The sequence below is a fragment of the Harpegnathos saltator genome, unplaced genomic scaffold (genome assembly GCF_003227715.2).
Source record: "Harpegnathos saltator strain DR-91 unplaced genomic scaffold, Hsal_v8.6 scaffold539, whole genome shotgun sequence".
In the NCBI taxonomy this organism is placed as follows: Eukaryota; Metazoa; Arthropoda; class Insecta; order Hymenoptera; family Formicidae; genus Harpegnathos; species Harpegnathos saltator.
Window position 1 is genome coordinate 551,896 of NW_020230359.1, and position 23,042 is coordinate 574,937.

The following is a 23,042-nucleotide window of genomic DNA, read 5'->3' on the forward strand; positions in this document are numbered from 1 at the left end:
ACGCGGCTGACATTGCGCTCGCGACTATAATTGCGCGCTTGTGATATGCGCCGTAAAAAGCGGAAGTATTCCGATATCCGTGAGCGTGTGAGCTGCTCCCATGCTCATGCCGCGGCGGAATTACGCGTTTATGAGAACACCGATATCGACGAAAATCTTTGCGAGGGGCTACGAGAAGAAAAAAACGAGAAGCAAAGAGAGAGAAAGGAGAGAGACGCGCGAATGCTTGACGATTCGCGACTCGCCTCGTAAACTCGCGATTTCCATCAACTGCTCGCGATGACGTCTCGTCGGTACTCCCGTTATTTATTCAACGCCGCAAATAACGCCATCGTCGTCGCTGCTCAAGTTCGGCCAATACGTCGTCGCTTCGACGAGCGTCACCGACGCCGGACGAGTTCCCGAAATCGTTGGATGCACGTGCGTAATGACTATAACATTAACGAGGCGCGAACTTTCGCAGTTAGACGTCACGACATTTCTCTTTCTTGCTCGCTCTCTCTCTCTCTCTCTCTCCCTCTCTCCCTATCATTTCGCCGGCGTCGCGGACGATCGAACGGCGACGCGAGTGACAACCGGCGAGCGAGACGCTCGCTTATACGAAACGGCGATGAAAACGACCCCGAAACTAGTAGAAACTGGCGACATATGTTCAGACAGGGCCGCCGCGAATGTGCCGGCCATATATATTCAAGGACGACACCCACGGTGTTCCGGCGAGCTGGTTAACCGCACTCGTTAACCAGTTCGTTCCATAACGCGTTTACTCCATAATCTAAAACCCCGCACATGCAGCCCGGTTTCGCGCCGCTCGAGGCTGTCGCTCGTGCGTAGCAACCGCGTTCGGCAACCGGTTCACCGCGCGAGTGAACGTTACTTTTTCTCACCGGTTCATATCGGTGTGACTTGTTACGAGTGTCGGTAACTCCTTCGCGGCGATCTCGCGTATCCGCATTCGCGGGCACACGCGAATTTACGGGCACGATCTTGGAGGAATTATTCAAGTGCGCTCGGCTGATTGATGATCGCGACACTCTGCGTCCCGCGATATGTTGCGAAATTCATCGAGCAAAAATGTTGGAAGTTTCGATCAGTCGGTCATAGCTTTGATCGATCTCGGGTAAATATGTAGAAAAGGGTACACCTCACTGATTTGTTTCCTTTTTGAAATGTGTTATAAAGGATGAAATTCTGAGTGACTCTTCCTAATACAATTATACGGGGGTCACTTATAATTTCTGAGATATTTGACTTTAAAACTTACTTAACGTTGACTTAAAGTTTCATAATTGTACGTTGGAGTATATTTGAAGTAGACAAGCAGTTTTCATTCACTTTAAATATAGGAAACAGTACGTATAAGCGGGAGAGTGGCTCCGCCCATCCTCAAACAAATCCTAACCTAACCTAACCTAACCTAACTTATTGCATCTTTATATATTTTTAGACATTGTTGAAAAAAGTTCTCTTAAGATCTATCACTTGGCTCAACTTAACTGATTATAATATGTGCATATAATTAGGTGTTGTGGCTTTTAAGGAGATCTTTTCGACAATATCGCCCAACAATATATAAAGATGCAATAAGTTAGGTTAGGTTAGGATTTTTTTAGGTTGGGGGAAGTGCGGAAGAGGGGCGGAGTCCCTCTCCCGCTTATATGTATTGTTTCCTATATTTCTATGTGTACACTATGTTTGGATCAACTGTTCGGATTGTACTGTAAAGAACATCAGCTTATGATATTTAGAATTTAATTCCAGGAAAATCAAAATTCCAAAACTTTAAAATCAAATATTTCGAAAACTATAAGCGACTCCCATATAATTGTATCAGGAAAAGTCACTCAGAATTTCATCCTTTGTAACATATCTCAAAATGGAAAAAACCGGTGAGGTTTTAGCCCTTTCTGTATATTCACCCGATCTTACGTCATATCTCACGTCTGGTTCCTTTCCTTTTTTTTTTCTACGCTCTTTCAGACTCCCCGCTGGATCTTGACGTACTCATGCGTATTTTAATCGAGCGAGAGATCCATTACAGAGAGAGAGAGAGAGAGAGAGAGAGAGAGAGAGAGAGAGAGAGAGAGAGAGAGAGAGAGAGAGAGAGAGAGAGAGAGAGAGAGAGAGAGAGTTTCAGACGTTTGTAGAGGCACGCGCGACGGAGAAAAAGGACGGAGAGCGATAGCGCGGCTGGTCGATATTGTCGAATTGGTTTACTGTCGGCTGAGCCGCTCGAAAGACTGGCTCAACAGCTCATAAAAGGGCGCGCGCGGAAAATATATGTCGACATTGAAAAGTTTGTCGAACAAGCCCGGCGACATGTTGCCAGGATAGCGCTATAACTTAACGCCGCCGTCGATATGGGAAAGGACTTACCGGCGCGGGCGGTCCCTCCTCCTTATCCTTATCCTGTGACACCCGCCATCCAGTCCGCTTCCGCTTCCTTCGCCCCTTCGTCGTCCCTTTGTACGGCCGGCGAATGCCTACGAAACTTCGGGTCGCGGCGCCTTCGGTTATATGTGCGAACAGAAACGGCGAAAATATGGCCGGAGCGATTTACGACCCTCCGCCGCCTAAACGCACTCCGTGCCACGGGAAGGAGGGACGTCCCGGCGATTTTCGCGAACGCATCCTGCGAGCGTGAGGCATTGCCGTTATACCGACGGCGATCGTCCTCTTCTCCTCAATGCCGCGCCGACTCGCCGGCCTCGCGCTCCGACTTTCAGCGCTAATAAATATATCGCGTTTCGCTGAGGACAGCCCGAGGAAGCTCGCGAGGTCCTGCGAACGCGTCCTTTGGCAATTATGGAAGAAAGAACAAAAAATTCGCCGTCCTTTAGGATCCTATGGGACTCATTATTCAATATTTCACAATGGATCTGTTTCTAATCTGATATTTGTGCTTCCCCCCCTCTCTCTCTCTCTCTCTCTCTCTCTCTCTTTTTCTCTCTCCCTGTCGCACGCACGTTGGTCGAACGCGAATGCGAACGCGGTCCGAATCACGGAGCCTCCGTTCGCTGTAAGTTCTCGTTTAACCGGACCTCACGCCAGACGGTTAAAAAATACTTGGCTCTCGCGAGTGGCTATTTTCGGGTCGTTTAAACTCCCCTATCTCGCGAGTCACGGAAACGTAACGCGTGCGCGTGTGCGGCGGAAGCGGCGGCGGTTCTTCCTGGCCGAAGATGAGCCGCACGTTCAACGTTGAAAACGAGTATTCCCGGTGTACGTGCAGCCCTGGCGGTGGCTGTAGGCTGGGGTCGGTGCAATTAGGGGTATTAATTAGCGGGTACTTCATGCCGCCCCCCTTTACGCTTCGCCCTCCCTCTCGCGCTTTCCTCTCCCCGTTTTCATCCCCGAACTAGCAGCGGCAGCAGCCGCCTCCCTCGTTCTCTTCGTCCTCCGTCACTCCTCCTCCTCCTCTTCCTCCTCCAGTGGCGAGAACGCGTCTCTTTCTCCCGTGCTCGTTCTAAAGTGCACCGCACCACCGACAGGCCAATACGAACAAGGGGCCATACATAGCTAATTACACGGTTTTATGTCATCGGCCGCGGGGGTTGGTATAGAAACAGCCCGAGAAACTTGTGACGTCAGCGAGCGCGGAGCGAACACGCGCGCGGCGGGATCGCCGGCGGGATCGAAGATTTAGTTATTATCCTTTTTACCGCTTTCATCCGCGAGCACAAAAGCGTAACGGGGTAATTAGCTGCGGAAATATCAGCGCGGCTGCGAGCTGCGCCCGCGTATCGTCGGTATGCGAGAGAACGCACGCGCGCGCGGGGTAGAGGGGATACACGCTTTTTTGAGGGACGCGCGTTTTGCAGCGACGCGTCACCTCGACAGTTTTCTTTCGGCCGCGTAAATACGCGCGTGCGCGAGCACAGCGCGTGAAAATAAAGTAATCCACGCACCATGGAGAACACGCGCGGGTCTCGTTGCGAGCGGAGGGGGTGAGGTCGGCTATCGGCTACCGAAGACGCGCGTCATTCGCTCGCGCGACGATATCCGCCTGAGTCCGCAAAGCCGTTATCACGGCTAGAGCGCCGCGAGAGAGAAAGAGAGGCGGAGGGGGGAAGAGAGAGAGAGAGAGAGAGAGAGAGAGAGAGAGAGAGAGAGACGGAGGGCTGGGTTAGATATTCATATATTTAAATTTATTTATTGGCAGGATTTTTGCCCCCTCCCCTTTCCCCCCCACCCCCTCTCTCTGTCACTCTGTCTCTGTCTCTCTGTCGAGGGTGACCCGGTGGGCGGAAAGCTGGTCCGAGCTCTCACCCCTTTCGCGGCTCCCTCCCTCCCGCCATTCAGTCGGCTGTTAAACCTTCGATGCTCTACAAGCCCTTCTGGCTAATTTTCCCGCTTAAAGAGATCTCGGCCAATTACACGGGCAGTCCGACGGGCGTTGAATTTTAATCGAAAAGGAAGAAAGTGCGCGGAGCTCCTCCTTGCTCGGCTTGCTCTCTATGCGGCCGTGCACCCCTCTCTGCCCCCGCCCCCGCCCCCGCCGTTCAGGATGCGTGCAATACACTCGCGAGCTTTTGCACGTCGCGTGCGACTGCGATCGCGTCGGCGACGCTCAACGAGTCGCAGCGCCGCCTTCTCGGCGCGAGGATTCGCCGGAGATTCATCGGCGATCATTGCGACTACGGAAGAGGTTTCACCGTGACGTTGTTCCGAAATCGATGCGAATCGCCCAGGCGGTCTTCCGTCGTGATGATTCCGCTTCAGACGACGATTATTTAATGTACGGTTAACGGGGCGGTTAAGAACGACGCATTCACGAGCGCATAATTGAAGCGGCGGATTTGGCGAACTCGAATTTCGGACGTACGATCGGTTCGCGCGCGCGCGCGCGCGCGATGGTCGAAGGGACGAGTTTTAAGGAACCCTCGGCTATGAATTCCACTCCATCGTGGCACGGGTGCTGCCACGTCGCGGAGGCGCAATAAACTAGCTAGCCTCCCTCTCGCCACCCTCTTGCAACCCCTCTAATCAATTTCCTAAAGTATCCACATACGATCACGATATCGTTCCGAAGATTGGATACGCGCGCTCGTCGTTCACCCGATACGCGAACGAAGATCGCCGAACGGAAAGGAGGGAAAAAGGAAAGGAAATAATTACACGTGATTCGTTTCGGACGAAACAACCCTACGAGACAGAGAAATACCCCCCGCGGATCACAGGCTGCCTCTAATCGCCGTCGCGCCGATGAAACACAGTCGTTCGCATTTCGAAATCGGATAAATAAATCAGCGTAAAATTTAATGGCGTTTCCCTTCCGTCGTCCGCGCTGCGGGAACGTTGAAGACACGTGTGATTTAGGATCGCTAACATATTGGTAAAGTTTCTCTCCAGGTAGACGCGTGTGTACACGTGTGCTAGCATGATTGGAGTGATTGCGCCTTTCGTCGACGGCTTTGTGCCGAAGAAAGCTAATAAGTATCGAGAAACACGAGTCCAAGTAACTTTTAAGAACTCCGCACCCCGAGAGGGTGCGGGGACGGCTGCGCGCCGGCTTCGCCGTGGACTGCGAGGGTAACGGAGGAGTGGGAGGAGGTCGTCGGGGTGGGTGGGCGGGCGGCTTGCCGTACTTTATGAACACGCTTCACATAAATTGTCGCGGCTCTTTAAGAAATTGGAAAAAGGCGCGCGGAACAGCCTCGCGTGGAACAGCTTGCGCCGAGAGAGCAAGCTGAGAACTTTCTCAACTACCGTCGGACACTAACTAGAAGGAGATCGCGAGACGAACGAGCGAGTGCGCGGGGGGAAAATCATGCGTGCGTGCGTGCGTGCGTGCGTACAAACGGGCAAAGGAAAGGCATCCGCTTGGAAGAAACGACTGTAGAACTCGCTTTCGCGAGCCGTTTCGGAAAATTATTTAAAACTTTGCGACGCACAATAATCAATTGGCATTTCTTCAAAAGAGATATCAATTTGAGGAAGTTTGAAAGAAAGAAATTTTTGCCGTCTCCAAACCTTTCGCCAATTTTTATTTATAATTTCCACCAATTAGTATTTTAATAATAGAGATGCGTATCAAGAGGGCGGGATTTTTTTATTTAGCTTAATGCATTCTGCCCGCACACGATGGATATTATGTTTAAATTCAGACACTCGGTCTAGATATATTCATCGTTTCTATATATTGTTGTTCTTCTGTGTATCATTCTGCGAAACAAATTGATGTGTAAAATTCGTCAACACATTAATTCTCGAATATATCAGCATCAGAATAAAGTTTCCATTATTGTTTATCTCATCTCTTTTAAATCACATTTTACATCCGTTAAACACGTCCGTGGAAAACATGAAACGGATGCTTCATATTACAAATCCAATCTAAGCTTGCCATCGGTTTATAACACGGATTAATTTCCACTTCGATGCGAACGCAAAGGTCGATCTATCGCGCTATTTACATAACCGCGCTAATTAAACCTCATTTCATAGGAAGACGACCTGTCGTTCATCGGAAACGCGATGCTGTCCCCTTTCCGACGTTTTTCATTTGAAGTCGCTGTGTGGAATGAAACGATCGACATTTGCATCGATCTGCGTTCTCGATCGCCACGATGCGGCGCCGGTACATGCTGAGTGTGACGCGTGAACGCAAAACAATAGCTGCATTCCACAAATGCTTTTCGGAAAAGCCACGGTACCTCGCCACGGTACAAGAAAGAATAGTAGGTTCACTCGGTGGCGGTGCTTTTGATCTCAGGTGCTACAAGACCGCCAGGTTATTACTTGTGCGCGGGTTATAATTTGAATGACAATGAATAATAGCTGAGACAGATTTATTGCTGCTTTTCAATATTTACTGTCAAATCTATAATATACATTATAAAATAATATAAAAATATGAACTATTATTAACATAATATGTTAATAATATTATAATTAATAATATATAGCATATTACTAATTATAATATAGAAAGATGTATATATATACAGGGTGCTAAATTTCAAACGTAACAGATGAAAAATCTCGAAAACTAAATGATATTGAGGTTCGCCTTTTTTTTATATATATATTGCATTGTTTCGAAGAGGACACATTCTGATTAAAACAAAATTTAACACTTTGCAAATCTAAATTTGCACTTTTGCAGTTTATTATGCAACATTTTTACCCACCTCTTTCATTCGTTTTACTGATTTTAATAAAACAACAATATTATATTAGAAATCCGGTCATGTGGTGGTTAATCGTTGCTTACACTCACACATTTTGGCAGCTATTGGCCGCCATATTGTTGGCAATGCAGTTCGGTAATGCGCGACAAACGACCTATTTTCGCACCTATTTTGCTGAGTGAACCTACTGTTCTTTCTTAAGCGGGAAGCGCACACGCTCTTACATAAAGGCATAATGCACAACGCGTAAGGAAATAAACCAATCAGAATCCTCATTTCTATTGTCACGCTTGAAATGAAAGACTCTGATTGGTTCATTTCCTTATGCGTTCTGCATTATGCCTTTATGTAAGAATGTGTGCTTCTCGCTTTATACTGTGACCTCGCGCTGTGCGTGACGGCGAGCGCGGCCTTGCCCCCCCCCCCCCACTCCGCGGCCTCGTCCCATTCTAGCCACGCACGTGGTCGATCGAGCACGTGGTCGCGTGTGATGGTCATTCGCTTCGGAGAGAGAGAAGGGGGAGGGGGAGAGAGACACACACACAGAGAGAGAGAGAGAGAGAGAGAGAGAGAGAGAGAGAGAGAGAGAGAGAGAGAGAGAGAGAGAAGCACAGTGCGCCGGCGCGAGAGCAAGTGCTTCGCTCGCTCTGGCGGGAATACCGGATTAAAATCTGCTGATCGACAAGGAGTATTCAAACGGCTGTAACTCGCTAATGAGACGACACAGCGACGTGAAACAAGTAACAACCTCTTTGCCACGCGTTCGTGCACCCCGTTTACCGCCGATTCGCGGAAGTCGAGCGTGGCAAACGTGGATTGAAGCGCGCGGTGAAGGCACGCTTAAACGAGCGTCACGCCGCAGCTCCTCTCGCTCGCGATAGATTCGTTCAGATCCCCCTTTCGTCTCGTTTATTGTGACAACGGTGAGATTAACATTGCCACTGTGACTGGAGAAGCGAGCGAATGCGATATATTCTTGATACTTAGATAATTTGTTTTACGCCGCTGCGCAGAGCGCCGTTGCGAATACGCGTTGCGTCAGACGCCTCGTGTGTAAGTTGTTTTTTATTAATGTCCCTCGCGCGCACACGTATATACGCACCTATACATACCTGAAATCCCGTAGACAAAGTCCATGGGTTCCTTGGGAGTGACAACGTGATCAGGCCGGGACGAAGGAAGGAGGAGGCGCGCGCGTACCTGTGGGACACATTTCCCGGGCAGGTAATCTTCGTTCGCAGGCGAGATATTACATTTGAATAAATGTCGCTGCCGATAACCGGCGCCGATCGCAAATACGATCGCGAAATACCTGGGCGGGCCTGCCGCTCGGCGCGGCGCGGCGCGGCGCGGCGCGGCGTGCGGCGCGGCGTGCGGCGCGGTGTCCCGTGGGAAATATTTGCTAATATCGATCATATCGTCATTAATGGCTTGTCGCGGTGCTTCCCTCGTCTACCAGCTCGCGACATTACCCCTTGGCTCCTCTGTCCCCCCTTTCCACGCCGCCGCTGCCTCCTCCTTCGCCGCTCGTTCTCCTGCCGCCTCGCGCTCCACCTCTCCCCTTTGTTCGCCGCGCGAGTTCGCGATAGTTCGCATTAATCGAATTATCCCGCGGCTGCTGCTGCTCCTCGTCTTTATCCGGGGTCGCGACAATGCACCCGCAGACACGCGGATTCCGTGTCGCGCACGACGCACGGCTGCAGGTCGACGCGTCGTCAGCGTGCGCGTCGCTCGTCGCGCAATGTTTCATCGAACGCGGGAGAAATATGTGCCGGCGCAGATACGAATTATTTTTTGTCATTTCTCGCGCGGTTGCACAGAATGACGCGCGTGACACGGAGTAATTATCCGATCGGGCAGGCTAAAATGCTACGAGACTGGAAGCCGGCGGATCGCGCACCGGTTGTGACAAACTACACATACATATATACATATATAATAATACACACCCGTGAGGGAGAGTAGAGGGTTCGCGTCAGCGACCCTCTAAGGTAAGGTGCAACGAAATCGTCCATAATAATAATAATGTGTATCGTTCGGTGCGCGAGCGAGGGTAAGAGAGATGCTGCAGGAGGAGGATGACGCGGCGGCGGCGGTGGCAAGGGGGAGGTGGAAGGTAAATCGGAATTTACCCCAAGCGGACGCGCGCGGCCGCGACCGTATCTCGTCGGACTCACCCCCTGTGGCCACTCGACGCGTCCGCCGGTGTTTACCGCAATTATTAAATGTAAACTCATATTTCGTAATTGCCAAATATTGGCGGTCCGATCGCTCGGCCGCGGCCCGATGCGCCTCGCGCGCGCGGAGCTGGTTGCAAGCGCGAGGGAGGAGGAGGAGGAGGAGGAGGAGGAGGAGGAGGAGGAGGTGGTGGCGGAGCAGGAGGAAGAGGAGGAGGAGGAGAAGGAGGAGGGAGCGGCGGAGGGGCACGCACGGACGACGGACGCGAGGGGCACTGTTGCTCGCACCGTTTCATCCCTTCTCGAATAACAATCCTTCCCTTCCCCTGCGCCGCAACCCTCGAAATGAATTAAGCCTCGGCGAATCGATAAATGAACGTTTCGAGCGCGCGGGGCGGAGGGGAGGGAGGGGGCCGACGGGAGGATAGGCGGGAAGCGCGACACGTTCCGAAAAATCTACATCAGACGTAAACGGATTGTTTGATCCATCCGATATATGACGCCACCACCCCGCCCCCGATAAATCGCTCCCGCGCGTTACCGCGTACGTTATCGTATGGCGCCGCGCGCTGCACATCCGCCGGAATTATTAGAATACACCGCGAAGTGATATATTAGAGCGATTTTGCGCGACGTGTCCGGCTCGTGACGGAGCGATTAGAAGAAGCGACGTGCCCGAAATTGCTCGAAAGCGGGCGCTGTCTGTCATGAAAAAAGAGGGAAAAGAAATAAACGCCGTGTCATCTCGTTGTTGCTTCCTGCATGCGAGGCGGGAAATCGACGGTTACCGCGGTTACCGCGGCTGTCGTCGCGGAGGAATTATGCGTTTCATACGTTGAAAGCGTCAAGAGGGGGGATTATGTTACGCAAAATATTACCCGTAGCGTTAGGATCGCCTTTGTAGGGAACGTCTCTGTTGACAAACAAGTAATGGCTGTAACGCGTGTCCAAGGACGCGTTGTCGCGGCGCTGGCAACGTATATATATTTACAAGCGCCGGGCGACAATGGCGCAGTTCTTGACGGGACACGGTGAGCGGCTTGGAAGTCGTCGCGAGTGATTTCTGGATCTTCCGAATCGTTCGTAGTTCGCGGTTCGTTGTTTCGCACGCGTGTGTGTTTCGTCCCGCGAGGAGTGTTTCAAGCAACAGCAGCGCGCTGCATTTCTGAGGGTGATTATTATTTTTGTCAATATCCTTGATCAGTGCAAAAGAGGAGTGCGCGGTTTCGAGCGTCCTCGTTCTTGATATGTCGGCATTTTTTCATGCAGCTGACTAGAAAATTGCTTGCTTTTTGCTTTCAGATCTGCTGGCCACACGCTGAGTGCGATTTTCGAGAGGCGCAGCTTCGCGGTGAACGCTGATGGCGAACCGGAGGATCCGGTTCGGGCCGAGCGGGATCGGCTCGAAGGTTGGTTTCTAAGATTCTTGTATTTTACGCGTGTTCACTCCACGACCACTTGCGATCGAAAACTGATCGGAAAAGATGTCCGTAAATAAAAGAATCGTTGCATTTCAATAGTCACAAAGTGTTAGCTCGCGTATTTTCCTCACTAATTTCGTTAAGCCCCAATTAAGTACCGATGAAATTCGTTAAGCCTGTATCTGACCAGCGATGTTATATTTTTGGCTTCAGATCTGTAGCAGAACGTGGCCGATCTTGAGTTGCCGGTATTTCGGTGAGTCGAAAACAAAGATTTATTTAGGTGATGGGATCTGGGATGAAGGTTGTCCAAAGGTTGTAAACATCGGTTGTAAACACCGGTCGGTGTTTACGAAAGAATCAATGCGATTTATTTGGTTTGTAGATCTGTTCACTGAGAGAAAGAAACAATTGGTATCAATACAAATTACAGTTATTTTCAGTGTTAGCTATATTCCATGGTTATTTCAACATAAAATAATAACGGTGTAAAAGATAGTAACAACACGCCGATAGTTGTTAACGATAACTCTATAGTACCGCTTTCTCTCCAATAACTGATTTCTCAATTATAATTAATTCGCTGTGCAATTACAATCTCTCAAGTACCAAACACTTTTTTCTCTCAGTAAAGGATCCCCGCATGCCGTCCATTGAAATAAATTGCTCGAGACAATTGAGGGGGATTGCTTCCCTGAGCAACCGTCTTATTTTTACCAGAAATCCGAAAATTATGTCTCATTCAGAATTATGCGACGGAATTATTCACGCAGCGTGATCTCCCGCTTATTTCGAGCGTTGCAAAAAGCGCCTAAGAATGGCGCTTCAAAATAGCGCCACTGATAATCGCGGTTATTCTACCCGCGACAAATTTAACTATTATTGCAAAGTCACGATGAAAAAAAACGCACGATCTACACACACCTTGACATATCTCGGGAATAGTCGCGAATAGAGTCCAAGTTATTCCCACGACTTACGTTATTTCGTTCGAAGCTCAGCAAAATTCAGCATATATATATACACGTTTGTTGCGCTTGTCGAAAGTTAAAATACTCGTGCGATAAAAAATATTCATTTTCCGGAAACGTCCAATCGCTCGCGAAATGGAATATTTTCTCGAAAAAACATAAATATTGTCGAAGCGTGCCGACGCGGTCTTCGGTGTTTTATTAACGCGCATTTCGCGAGTGTATTTCTCAAATGTCGTGATAAATGGAGCTTTCGAGTGTCAAATCGTTAAATATACCGGGTGGAAAGCATCGCGCTCGCGACGACTGCAGTCGTCGCGAGATGCAACGTGGGACGACGACTGGGCCTGATAAGAAGACCTGGACATTTGGGACTGAATTCGGGCCTGGCGGGCACCTGCGTGGGACACGACTGGACACGTCGTGACACATGAACGCGCAGCAGCGGTGAGTTTACAGTTTGAAAGCTAACAAAGCGATATATCACGTAGCGCATGCGGCTTAATAAATCGCATTGGTCGCCGGCGAGAGAAATGATCCGACAAAAATTATACCCTTATACACTACATTATTTGTCGTAATTACATTATTGACGTAATTTGCTGAAACTCCAAATATCGTTGGCGCCATAGCGCGCCCCAGCGAACTTCGAAATATCTAGCGAGTCTCAATTGCCAATCAAAACTCTCTCACTCACACTACGATATCGCTCACATGGCGCGCAGGGAAAATCGCACGGAGACTCACCAGCGGTGACTGGCTCGTGCAAAAAACCAGAGCTCTCTCGCGCGCGACTTTCGAATGCCGACGCGCCCGGGGCCGAGAGGGAGGGAGGGAGGGAAGGAGGGCCGCCGCGCTCTCGCTCGCTCGCGCGCGCGCGCGGGCGGTCCGGCGATATCGTGGAGGGTTGTCAACGGAGAGCGGCGTCAGCTTGTGTAACTATCGGTAATTAATCAGAATCATCCCCGCATATCGTGTCCGTCGGGCGAGTGGCGAAGGCGAAGGCTGACTGGGTGCACGCGAGAGCGCGCGTGTGGGTGCTCGGCTGCGTGCGTGCGTGCGCGCGCGCGTATATGCGCGTGTGGTAGTGTCGGCCACGAGAGGGTAGTTAACCGGTGACGTCACGCCCATGGCGACATCTGGCCCGGCACTAACCGCGCCGCGCTGTCCGTCCGGCGGCGGCGGCGGCGGCGGCGGCGGCGGCGGCGGACACTGGACACCGAACACTGTCCCGGCACTAACTCCGGATCCGGATCAAAATTACCCTGCGCGTCCGCGGTGAGGCCGCACGCCGCACCGGCTGGCTCCAATTAATTTCGCATTCGGCACGTTCTGCGATTCTGCCGTCGTTTCTGCCTTCCTACCGGTCGCGGAGACCGGTGGTGTTCGCGCTCGCGCCGAAAGGGTAGAGCCGAGGGAGGCAGCACCGGGGATGGCGCGCATTCAGGAGCTACCTAATCCGAGACGGTCTTACACTTTCTCGATATTATTCCACCGTCGCTGATTCGAGCTCGGCTAATTTGCCCGCTGGCGCCATCGGTGAGCTCGTCGGAGCGAGATGCTGCGCTCTGCCGCGCCGTTGCGTTGCTCAAGACTCGAGTTGTCCGGCAACTTTGCAAGATCTTGCCTTTGGGCGGGGGAGGGGGGGGGTGGCGGCTTTAGACCCGGGAAATCGCGTTCCATTTAATCGCCACATCGGCGAGCTTCGGATGAACGCAGATCGCGCGTAGATCGCCGGGGTTCGTTCGTTGGCGAGATATTCGACCGGAGATATTAATTTAAAGGCCGACGCGCGGTATCGCAGTTAAACGCGCCGCGGCCGGCCTTTGAGCGGCTAACTGCACGACAAATTCGGGAACGTCCCTCCATTCTCGTGGCTATCAATTGCGGCTAATCCTTCCCCAGAGCCGCCGAGAAATTCTTGTCCAGTCCTCGCTGGCCGGGCGCGATCATCGCGGCTCCGCGATGTAAAATCACATCCGACATTCATCCCCCGCGCGACAGTCAAACGCGCGTCATCGTCATTCACCGGGCCGTCGTCCGCGGGAATTCGCGGCCGCCCGCTCGATGCGCGCCGCGCGCCGCGCGCGATATCCTCGGAAAGCCGGCTCTTCGTCGGGTCAATTAAAGCTCGGCCGACTTGCCAGCTCGGTCATGTATATTAGATACCCAATTCCGCCGGTAATCCAGCTATAAATATCTCTGAATTATATTTTCCGCCGGGCGTTCTGCACGGGGGAAAGCGTCGCGCGCCACAGACGATTTGTCCTAAAAGAACGGTCACGAGGGGTTGCGGGAGAGCGCGGGCGGGGAGCATGCGAACGGTGTCTGTTTAGCCGTCGATCGCTCGATTAAATTGGATCGCCAGCATTGTCTCTTAATCCCGACTCGCGCGCCGCTAAAATGCCAGCGGCTTTTCACCAAAATCGCTAAAAAATTTCGGCTCACGCGCTGCCGGCCATCTGGTTGTAGTCCGGAGGACCGACGTAATTGGAAAATGCGACGCTGCGGTAAACGCTCCAGGCTCTCATCTTGGCCCCATCGGCCGTCGTCTCGCCGCCTCATTCTGTCCGAAATTGGCTGAAAAAGGTGTTGAAAGGCGTGAAAGATTATTCGTTCGGTCCTAAAGTATCGTGCGCTCGATGTGGTTTTACACGAAATGCACACCGCCGACCTGATTTCCGGCGAAAATCGCGTTCACAAGCTATAACGGTCACCGCTGAGTTTTCGAAAGTCACGACTTTCTTCTGTTTACGTCGCGCGACGGTCACTCTGGTACGTCGTAGAGAATAGGCAAATAAATATGTTATCATATTTGTTATGTGTATATTACACTTTTGTGTAATTCAATTCGCTATTCTATTATTCTACTCTATTATTCTATTAAATATAAAAACAATCTGAGCGGCGTGGGCGGAAAGTCTGCCAAAATGTGCTTGGCAGTGAATGCGTTGATGGCGGGCGAGTGTAAAAATCATCCTCCACGTCCCGGTATACCCGCGGGCGCGTATACGTCGATATACTCGTATTTTGGCGTGTACGACGCGACGTCGACGGTGGGCGATCTTTTTCGCAGCGGATGATGCTTCGTCTTACACGAGACGTCGCGCGGGATCGAATCGTGTTTCTTGACGGACGCTTCCTATCGCGACATTCGGCGGTTTATCTTCCGTCGTTACCGCGTAACGAGAGATCGGATCGTCTCCTGCGTTTCCCTCCCTCCCTCCCTCCTTCTCCGTCCCTCGCTCTCGCGAGCGGACGGTAACGGCTAATCCAATCCTATTTACATCGCGGAACTGTCGCGGCAGCATTGACGTGCGCGGAAATAAATCCCGACACGACTAACACAAACGCGCTCGCTCGCTCGCCCGCTCTCTCGCACGCGCGCGCCCACCGCGTCGAGAGCGCGTGTAAATCCCGGGCTTTCTCTCGGAACAAATCGAATGTCGGTCGATGTAAATGAATTCCGCTCTAATTGCAATTATGCGACACGAATGCGCATAAACGTTCGCGTTATGCGATAAATGACACGTCACTCAGGCCGGGCGCGGCGCTGCGTGTAACTCGCTCGCACACTCGCTCGCTCGCTCGCTCGCTCTCGCGTCATTGCGAATTTATGAAAGGGCGATCGTTACATCCGTATCGGGTCCTCTCGAAACCGTTCGCGTCATAATTGCAATTAATCAATAATTGACGTCGTATAATTGGGTGGCCGCTGAGACGACATACCGTTAAACATTCACATCCGGACGTCTGGCCGCCGAAGGCGCATCGGGAAACGAGCGAGGCCCCCCCCCCCTCCCCCCCCCATCTGTCAATATTGCAGAAGACGCGCGCTCGGTCGCCGACGTGATTATATGATACCTCACGACGTTGGCCTCGAGATTATCGCGCGTGATTGCACTAACACAAAAGCGTGCTCTCCTCGCTTCTCTTCTCTTGTCTTTTTCTCTTTTCCCGCGATCGACTCTGCAAGAAGGATAGACCCCCGAGAGCGGGTTCGATCCAGGCGACGCGGAACCTCGCGAGGCCGGAATGTCTTGGCGCGTCAACGGAAAATCCGCTCGCGCCATAATCGATAATACATCGCGCGTCAGGCGGCTGTCGCAGCGCAAATACCGGCCCGCCGACGAGAGTGAATTGGTAAAACGAACGAGCACGCGCCAATCAGCCGAGGCATACCGTGGTGTAAATACGCGATGGAGGATCAGCCTTGTCTCCCGAATCCCAAACCCGAGCGCCGGCGGACCGACTCGCCGCGCGCGGCTGTTTAGCCGCGTCCCGATTTATTTATCGGCCAGCTGTGATTAGACTTTCGCTTTATCGCGGATTCGCACAGCCTCGTCAAATATCCACGAGCCCGTCCGCGTTTGTTGACGATCGCTTGAACATCGCGCTTGCACCGCGCTCGTACCGATCGCGAGAGCACGTCGGCGGGGGAATGTCGCTCCGATTAATCGGACGTTCGCGCTTCCTGTCCTACCTCCCCTCGCTTTCTACCACCCCCGTCGTCCTTTTATCAGCCGTTTTTTCGGGCCGTTTCTTTGTTTCTTTTTTTTTTCTTTTCTAATATGCCTCGAAAGTGCCTTCCACCTGTTGCTAAAAAAGAAAACTATTTCGCACCACGCGCATGCGGTCAATATTTGCACTTTTGTCGGGGACTACCTTAGCTGGTTCTCGATATTATACAAGGGGACTCGGCATCGTATAACTGGGGACTTTACATCGTCGAGACGCGAACAAAGGCGAGAACTTTGGAGTAAAAATTTATTTGTGCTATCAAAGCGCAGGCTGTCAGAGACTTGTCTTTTAATTCTGCACGTAGAATATTTAAAGCAGCGTTTCTTTAAAATTAAAAATCGACTCGGATATCTTCGGGAGATTGTAGAGGTTACTTCGAGTCCCCGAGAGGAAAACGGTATTAACCCTCGCAGTTAGTCGCGGTATTCTTCATCCATAAATAGAAGAGCGAAATATCTCGCAGATATAGTTTAATTTTTCACTGTTTCCTTTCTGCTTCTTGAAACGATTTCTCTTTCATTAGCCACTTAACCAAGAGCAGCTAGAATATAGAAGAAAGAGTGAAGAATAAATAGATAAGTGTTAGAATGGATCAAGAAAGCTGTACAGCAACGGCAAAATGATATCGCCTGAATTTATTGAATATTGCGACTAATTGAGGATTAAGAAGAAAAAACAAAGTATGCACCCATATTTTCCCGCAATGTTACCGTATGTAAAAGTGTCTTCGCACTCCGAGACCGTTAATGCAGCATAAAGATTTCGAGATTCGACAGATCGTGCTGAACAACTTTTATTATTATGTGACATAATCACGCATAACAACTTTCATCGTTCCACTTGTCTCCCCTCCTTTCGCCGTCTTGTCGATAAAATTGAATCTGCTCGGAGATCGAACTCGGTCGGAGCGGCGCGTCTCGGGCGTACCACGAAGTGTCTGACCCGACACCGGCGTTACTACTTGAGGTTTAATCCTCGCGCGTTCGCGGTGAAGGCGATTCCCTCCACCGCGCGGCGATGAACATCCGAGTGTGCCGCCATTCCATTTACCTCGAAAGAGAGCACGCCCGTTCGCGCGGAAGAAACCAGTTCGCAAGTTCGTGCGGCTCTCGGACGGGAGAGCAGTTCTCGCGCTCGTTACGAGATTAAGGAAAAAGCTCCGAGCTTTGCGGGGGTGGAGGGTGGCACCCGGGGCACCCGGTGTCCACCCACGAAGACGTGCCCTCTTTCGGAGTGTCCTATCGCCGACCCGAGCTTATTCCGCCCTCAAGCTCGGGACACACCCGCAATCATGCGCAGTTTCCACCCATCGGCCAATGAAAGCGCCGAGAGCTTGCAAAGCTCGTCGCGCCAGCTCCAGCTTTCGCGGCCGAGCCACTCCGACCAAACACCACGTGGCACGCGTCCGAGTTGCACGTGCATTCGCGGAGCTGCGAGAGCCCGGTGCGCGCGAGAGAACGGGCGCTTGCGAGAGAGAGAGAGAGAGAGAGAGAAAGAGAGAGACAGAGAGAAAGAGAGCGAGAGAGCTTGCGAGAGATCGAAACGACGTTATCATCTCGTCGCCGGGAACAGTCGAGCGCGATCTTTCTTCTGCATCGAAGAGGCTGCTGCCCCGTTCCTCGTCCTCCACGCGCAGCTGCTTCTTTCTGTAGCTCGTCCTCCTCGATCCTCCCCCTCCGCCATCTTCACCCTCGCTCTCTCATTCTCCGTTCCTGAGCCTTGCGTATCTCTCTCTCCTGCCTCCCTCCACACCCGCCAACCCCTTCTCGAGTCCTTCGACGCGTTTTATGCAAACGATCGGCTACGTCGTTATATCCGGACTACTGTGACGTGTCAGACTTAATCGTGCTTCGAGAAGCCTGTCGAGACTCACGTCCGCCGAGTCTTTGTCGAAGCTCAACGACCATCAGCAGAGACGAAGATTCCGACGAGTTACGGACAAGGTTAGAGAGAACTTGTTTACTTGCTTGTAGAATTAGACGAGGATTAGACAACGTCAGTTGTTTCGTGTCGTTACTTTCACCCCGCAATTGTCCACCATTGAAGTCCGGGAGTCATTTTTACGCAGATGACAGTAGGTTGAGTGCATTCGCATCCGTGTCGTTTCAAAACAAAATAGCAGACTATCTAGACAGACAATAGGCTAAATAAATTCCTCTGCGACAAATGGCAGCGAAAATTTTGCGCGTGAGAAAAAATCATGAAGATTGATGTTGAATTGTTAAGATATTACGTTAAATTGATTCTCCGATGTTCAGTCTGATTATATTGCTCGTTAATGTGTCCACTTACATTTTGAAAATTCGATTTTATTATGTAAAAACGTTAATTTGGATATTATGTGTAATTTTCTTGCATTATAATATTATACTATATTATATTATCACTTTTACGGAATTACAGTTTAATGTATTGGCGATTAATGTATATCACTAAATGAAGAAAGAATATTGACGAGCAAATATTGTTTAGAAAACAGTTGGGACTGGGAGAAGAGTTGATTACACTGCATGTAATTAATTGCTGCATTAATTATATGGAATGCGAAAACAGAACGGCCCCCCCCCCGAGTGAGCGAAAAATATAATTTTCAACCGCGTAATCAATCGCGTTTGCGATATATTTGTGCGATAACGTACAATATATAAATAATTTTGAATCTCGTATTATATAGGATAACGCGTGCAAGAAACTTTTGATGAATAATAGCACTCTGTGGTTGTGCGGCTGGAAGCGAGCCGATATTCAACAGTTGGTCCTTCTTTTATCTTTGAAACTTAACCCTCGATTCCGCCGCCCTTCAAATAGGCACCCTCCGTTCATACACCCTCCCAGAGCGGCGTTTCTTGGACGAGTAACAGAAGCGTTTAGAAAAAGGAATTTTTTGCATAAAATATGGCGCACAAGTGCGACCCTAAAGCAGCGAGACAGAGACGGAATATTTTAAGAATATCCAATCCCTACTTTTTCTCATGCAGTCACTTAAAACTCAGACATTCTCGACTTCAAGCGTAAAACGTAAACGACTCTGAAACAGCGAAGAAACCCACTTCGCTGATCCGCACTTCGAGATCTGTTTGAGACATTCCGACGGTTTGAGACACTTTTACTTTTGAGATACCTCTTATATATTCCATACAAAAAGAACAAAGAAATAACTCTTTTCTCTGTAAAATCGCGCGTCAGAATGAGTTAACGCGTTTAACTTAATTTAATCGGCAAAAAACTCTGAAATCTCTCTCTCTCTCTCTCTCTCTCTCTCTCTCTCTTTGTTTCCACCACTGAATTACAAGCGCACGGCCAAAGAGCTGAACGAAAGAGGCCGCTCTTCACCCCTTGGCCGATCCTCCGGTTCGCGGGCGGTTGGTTCTTTCCTCGCACGGCCGGCAGCGGAAGAATTCGCGGACTCGGCGCGATATATATAGGTGCGGCCATAGGTGTAACATATTTATGTTGTGAACCGGCCGAGTGCGAGCAATAAATAGCGGCGGGTGTGGGCGCGCGCGCGCGCGCGCGGGCGAGGGGGCGAAAACGCGCGTGGGGGCAGTTGGTTGAGGCGCGCGCGGGGTCAGAGCGATTACGTTTCCCAAACCCCTCGGCGTTCTCTCGTGCGACCGAGTCACCGGCACCACCATCCACCGGCGTTTCGCTCCCTTCACACCGCCCCTCCCCCCCGCGCTCCCTTCACTCCCGGTCCTCCGTTACTCTCCCAGTCACCCAGCCCATGCCCACCCTGCCGCGTCTCCTCGCCACCTCGTCCCGCCGGGGACCCTTTACGGTGCCCGAACAACCCTATTCGTTTGTTTCCGACCCGTATGTGCGCGCACAACGAAGGTATGCAATTTCGGTGTCGGGAATGCGCGCGCTACCGGACGAGAACGACCGGTCCGCGTGTGTATCGTAATGCGTCCGCAGCATTTGCGAAGCTCTTACGGAGCGCGCGGGGTCCTTGTCCCCTCGGGAAAGAGTCGGCGGCCACGCGGGCCAGCGTGGAAGGGCGGAGGAAGAGAGAGAGAGAGAGAGAGAGAGGCGCTCCTGAGTATTCCGAACGAAGCAAAGTCGCGGAAGGAGACAATTCCTTACGTGCACGCGCGATAACTCGATGAGCACCTCCTTAGCACCTCTTTAGCGCGCAATGCGAACGCGCGCGGTCGCCGCGCCGGTTGGACAAAAGTCCAGTCGCTGGAAATCGCGAACGCCGAGGAGACTCGGAGACTCTCTCGTGATGTCTCGCCGCCGCCGCTGCGACAGAAAGAGGAAAGAAAGGGCGCGCGAGCGCAGCGTGCGTGAAAGCGCCGGATCCCAAAAGCCGGAGGGGATAAACGCGACGTACGTAGGTATCGCGTCGCGCGTGTGCCGATACGGTATTCCTATTAACGGGCCATTACTCTTCCGCCGCTATCGCGCTTACGGTTACCAAGCGGCGGACGTAACGTTCTCCAGTAACGAAGCACACGACTGCATGCGGGCTCGGCCCCCGGCCGAGCGACAATATCGGCACGCAGACTCTCTCTCTCTCTCTCTCTCTCTCTCTCTCTCTCTCTCTCGTGCGGATCCGAATCCGAGCGGCATGCGTTCTCGCGCAGCTATGCTGAAAATCTTGACTGGAGGACCCTTTCGCATACCGATCGCCTGGACCGATCCGATCGGGGATGCATCGGAGGCACGCCAATCGGAGACGCGCTAGTCGGCCAGTCGGGTAACCAAATGATGCATATCTCTCCTCGGTCCGTCCGTCGTGTCCCGAATGTCTCGACGTTGCTCGCTCCGATGCCGGGTCTCGGGAGGGTACGCGCAGCGAGGAGGGCGAGTGTTACAGGATATCGTCTCTCTCTCTCCCTCTCTGCATTCGGCTGGCTGGACAGACGGATGGATGGACGGACGGACGGATGGATAGGCGGGCGGCAGAGCTCGAAAGCCGGCTGGACTCCGGGGGCCAGCGTGCGTATGGTTGCGATGAGGTCGAGAGCTTGCGGCCGGATGCCAGTCTGACCATGTCTAGCGGCGCGTTACTTGCGAGCTCGTCAGCAACCTCTCGCTCCTAGACGCATCTCGCCAGAATCCTAGCAATGCGGCTCAAGAGTCCGCGCCGGCGCTGCAGCTGCACTCTAGGATGCAGCGACGGCTCTCGGCGGGCTGCTATACCGGCCACGAACCCTCCACGGGGATTGGCGGGCGGAATATCATCGAGTCCGGGGGGGCATATTGGGATGGTCTTCAGCAGCTGCTGGTATGCGCGGTAATAGAGGGGGAGGGATCTGGGAGTCGCGGTATCGCTGGAAAATCGCTCGCGCCATCGCGATGATAACGAGAATGATGGATGATAGGTTGAGGAGCGCGCCTTCTTATCGCCTCCGTTTCTCCCCTCGTTGGCCCTCGTCATTTTCGATTTTCTGCCGACTTGTCCGCAGCCGAGAGACTTCCTTCGAGAGAGGAAGTCCTTCCTCCCGGCGCGCGAGACGGCCGTCGAAGAGCGTTGCTCTCGAATTGCAGAACGAAGATGAAATGTTAATTAATGTTGATTTATATATATATATATATATATATATATAGATAGATATGGAAGGAAAGAGGTTGATGAATATCGCAGCTTGGTTCGGCTTGATTCTGAAGCAACGTTAAAAGATGCAGACTCGCGCGTAAAATTCACTGTTGTGAAATTTTCATCGGCCGCTGTGTGTCACATTAATAATTGGGTCGACTCTGCGCGCGAGCTTTTAATCGAGCACACGAACGCGAAACGACGCGTGTGCATCGAAACAACGCGCGCGTTGATCGCGCGCGCTCTCTCGGCTCTCTCGGCTCTCTCGGCTCTCTCGGCGGGCCGGGCTTCACCGGCGGTGGCGTGACGGGGCCGTTGCGCGTCGCGTCGAATGCGGCTTTTGCAAATGAATTTTTCGGGGCACGCCATCGTCGTTCCGCGTTGATACGTTTGCATCGCGGTGATTTCGCAGGGCACCGAGCTATATAACGCGCGAGGGGCCGTGGGTAAACGAAATTCCCCCGATGCGTGCATCTCACGCATTCCGCAGCGAGATTGCGCAAAAATCGGGCGAAACAAACGCAACTAATTTAACTGCTTTCGAACAATTAATCCGAAGCATTTAATTTAATTGCACCGCAGCCCGTCGAGTCCGGCCAGCGGCGGCAGTCGGAACAACGACCGCGGCGCAAAACCCCGGGACGGAATTTTCGGCTCGACGCGATGGCTCGAATTCTTTGGCGCGTGCAAAACAAAATAAAAACGTTCGCCGCGAGCGCGCGCGCGCGCGCTCGGAAGTTGAGCCGGAGAAGGCGCGCTTATATTGCAAAATCGGTATTTGGCGTTTGACGCGATTTATCTGTGCGCGCGCGAAAATGTCTCATCGAGAATTTTAACGGACATACTTGCGCGCTCCCCTCTCTTTTTTTCCCGGGAGTTACGGACTATGCGGAGTGCGGAGTTTAATTTTGCGTCGCGCTTTTTTCTCTTCTCCAAAAAAAAAAAAACAAAAGAGTAAAATAAAATATCGCGCGGATAATAAAGCGGACCGCGTGACCGAGACTCTCCGGGCTGTGCGACGGTTGTTTGACGTTAATTATATATAAGGAGCATTTCTCTCTCTAATGATACTCGCGCATACACGATAACCGAGAAGCGCGAGAACGAACAAACGATCGAGCGGGTAGGAGCGGCGGGGAAGAAAAAGATAGGGACGAAAAGACGATATGGCAGGAAGGGTGAAAGGGCGCGCGCGCCGCGCGGGTGGGTGGATGGGTATAATTAATAGCAAACCCGTATAAATCAGAGACAGGTTGGATGCACCGTACGCTGGTACG

At 51.7% G+C, this 23,042-nt stretch overlaps 1 protein-coding gene across 3 annotated transcripts in view; it reads left to right on the forward strand.

Annotated features, from left to right (window-relative positions):
• The first annotated feature begins 10,632 nt into the window (after positions 1-10,632).
• LOC105183511 (LIM domain only protein 3) overlaps positions 10,633-23,042 on the forward strand; it is a 90,289-nt gene continuing 77,879 nt past the window's right edge. The window contains exons 1-2 of one of the 3 annotated variants that reach the window (XM_025303311.1): positions 10,633-10,719; positions 10,945-10,987. In XM_025303311.1, the coding sequence (XP_025159096.1) occupies positions 10,672-10,719; positions 10,945-10,987 (91 nt within the window). In that variant the 5' untranslated portion in view covers positions 10,633-10,671. Of the gene's footprint in view, positions 10,720-10,944; positions 10,988-17,595; positions 18,167-23,042 lie in introns of those variants that run through there. The other 2 variants (XM_025303310.1, XM_011141714.2) reach the window with 2 other exon arrangements.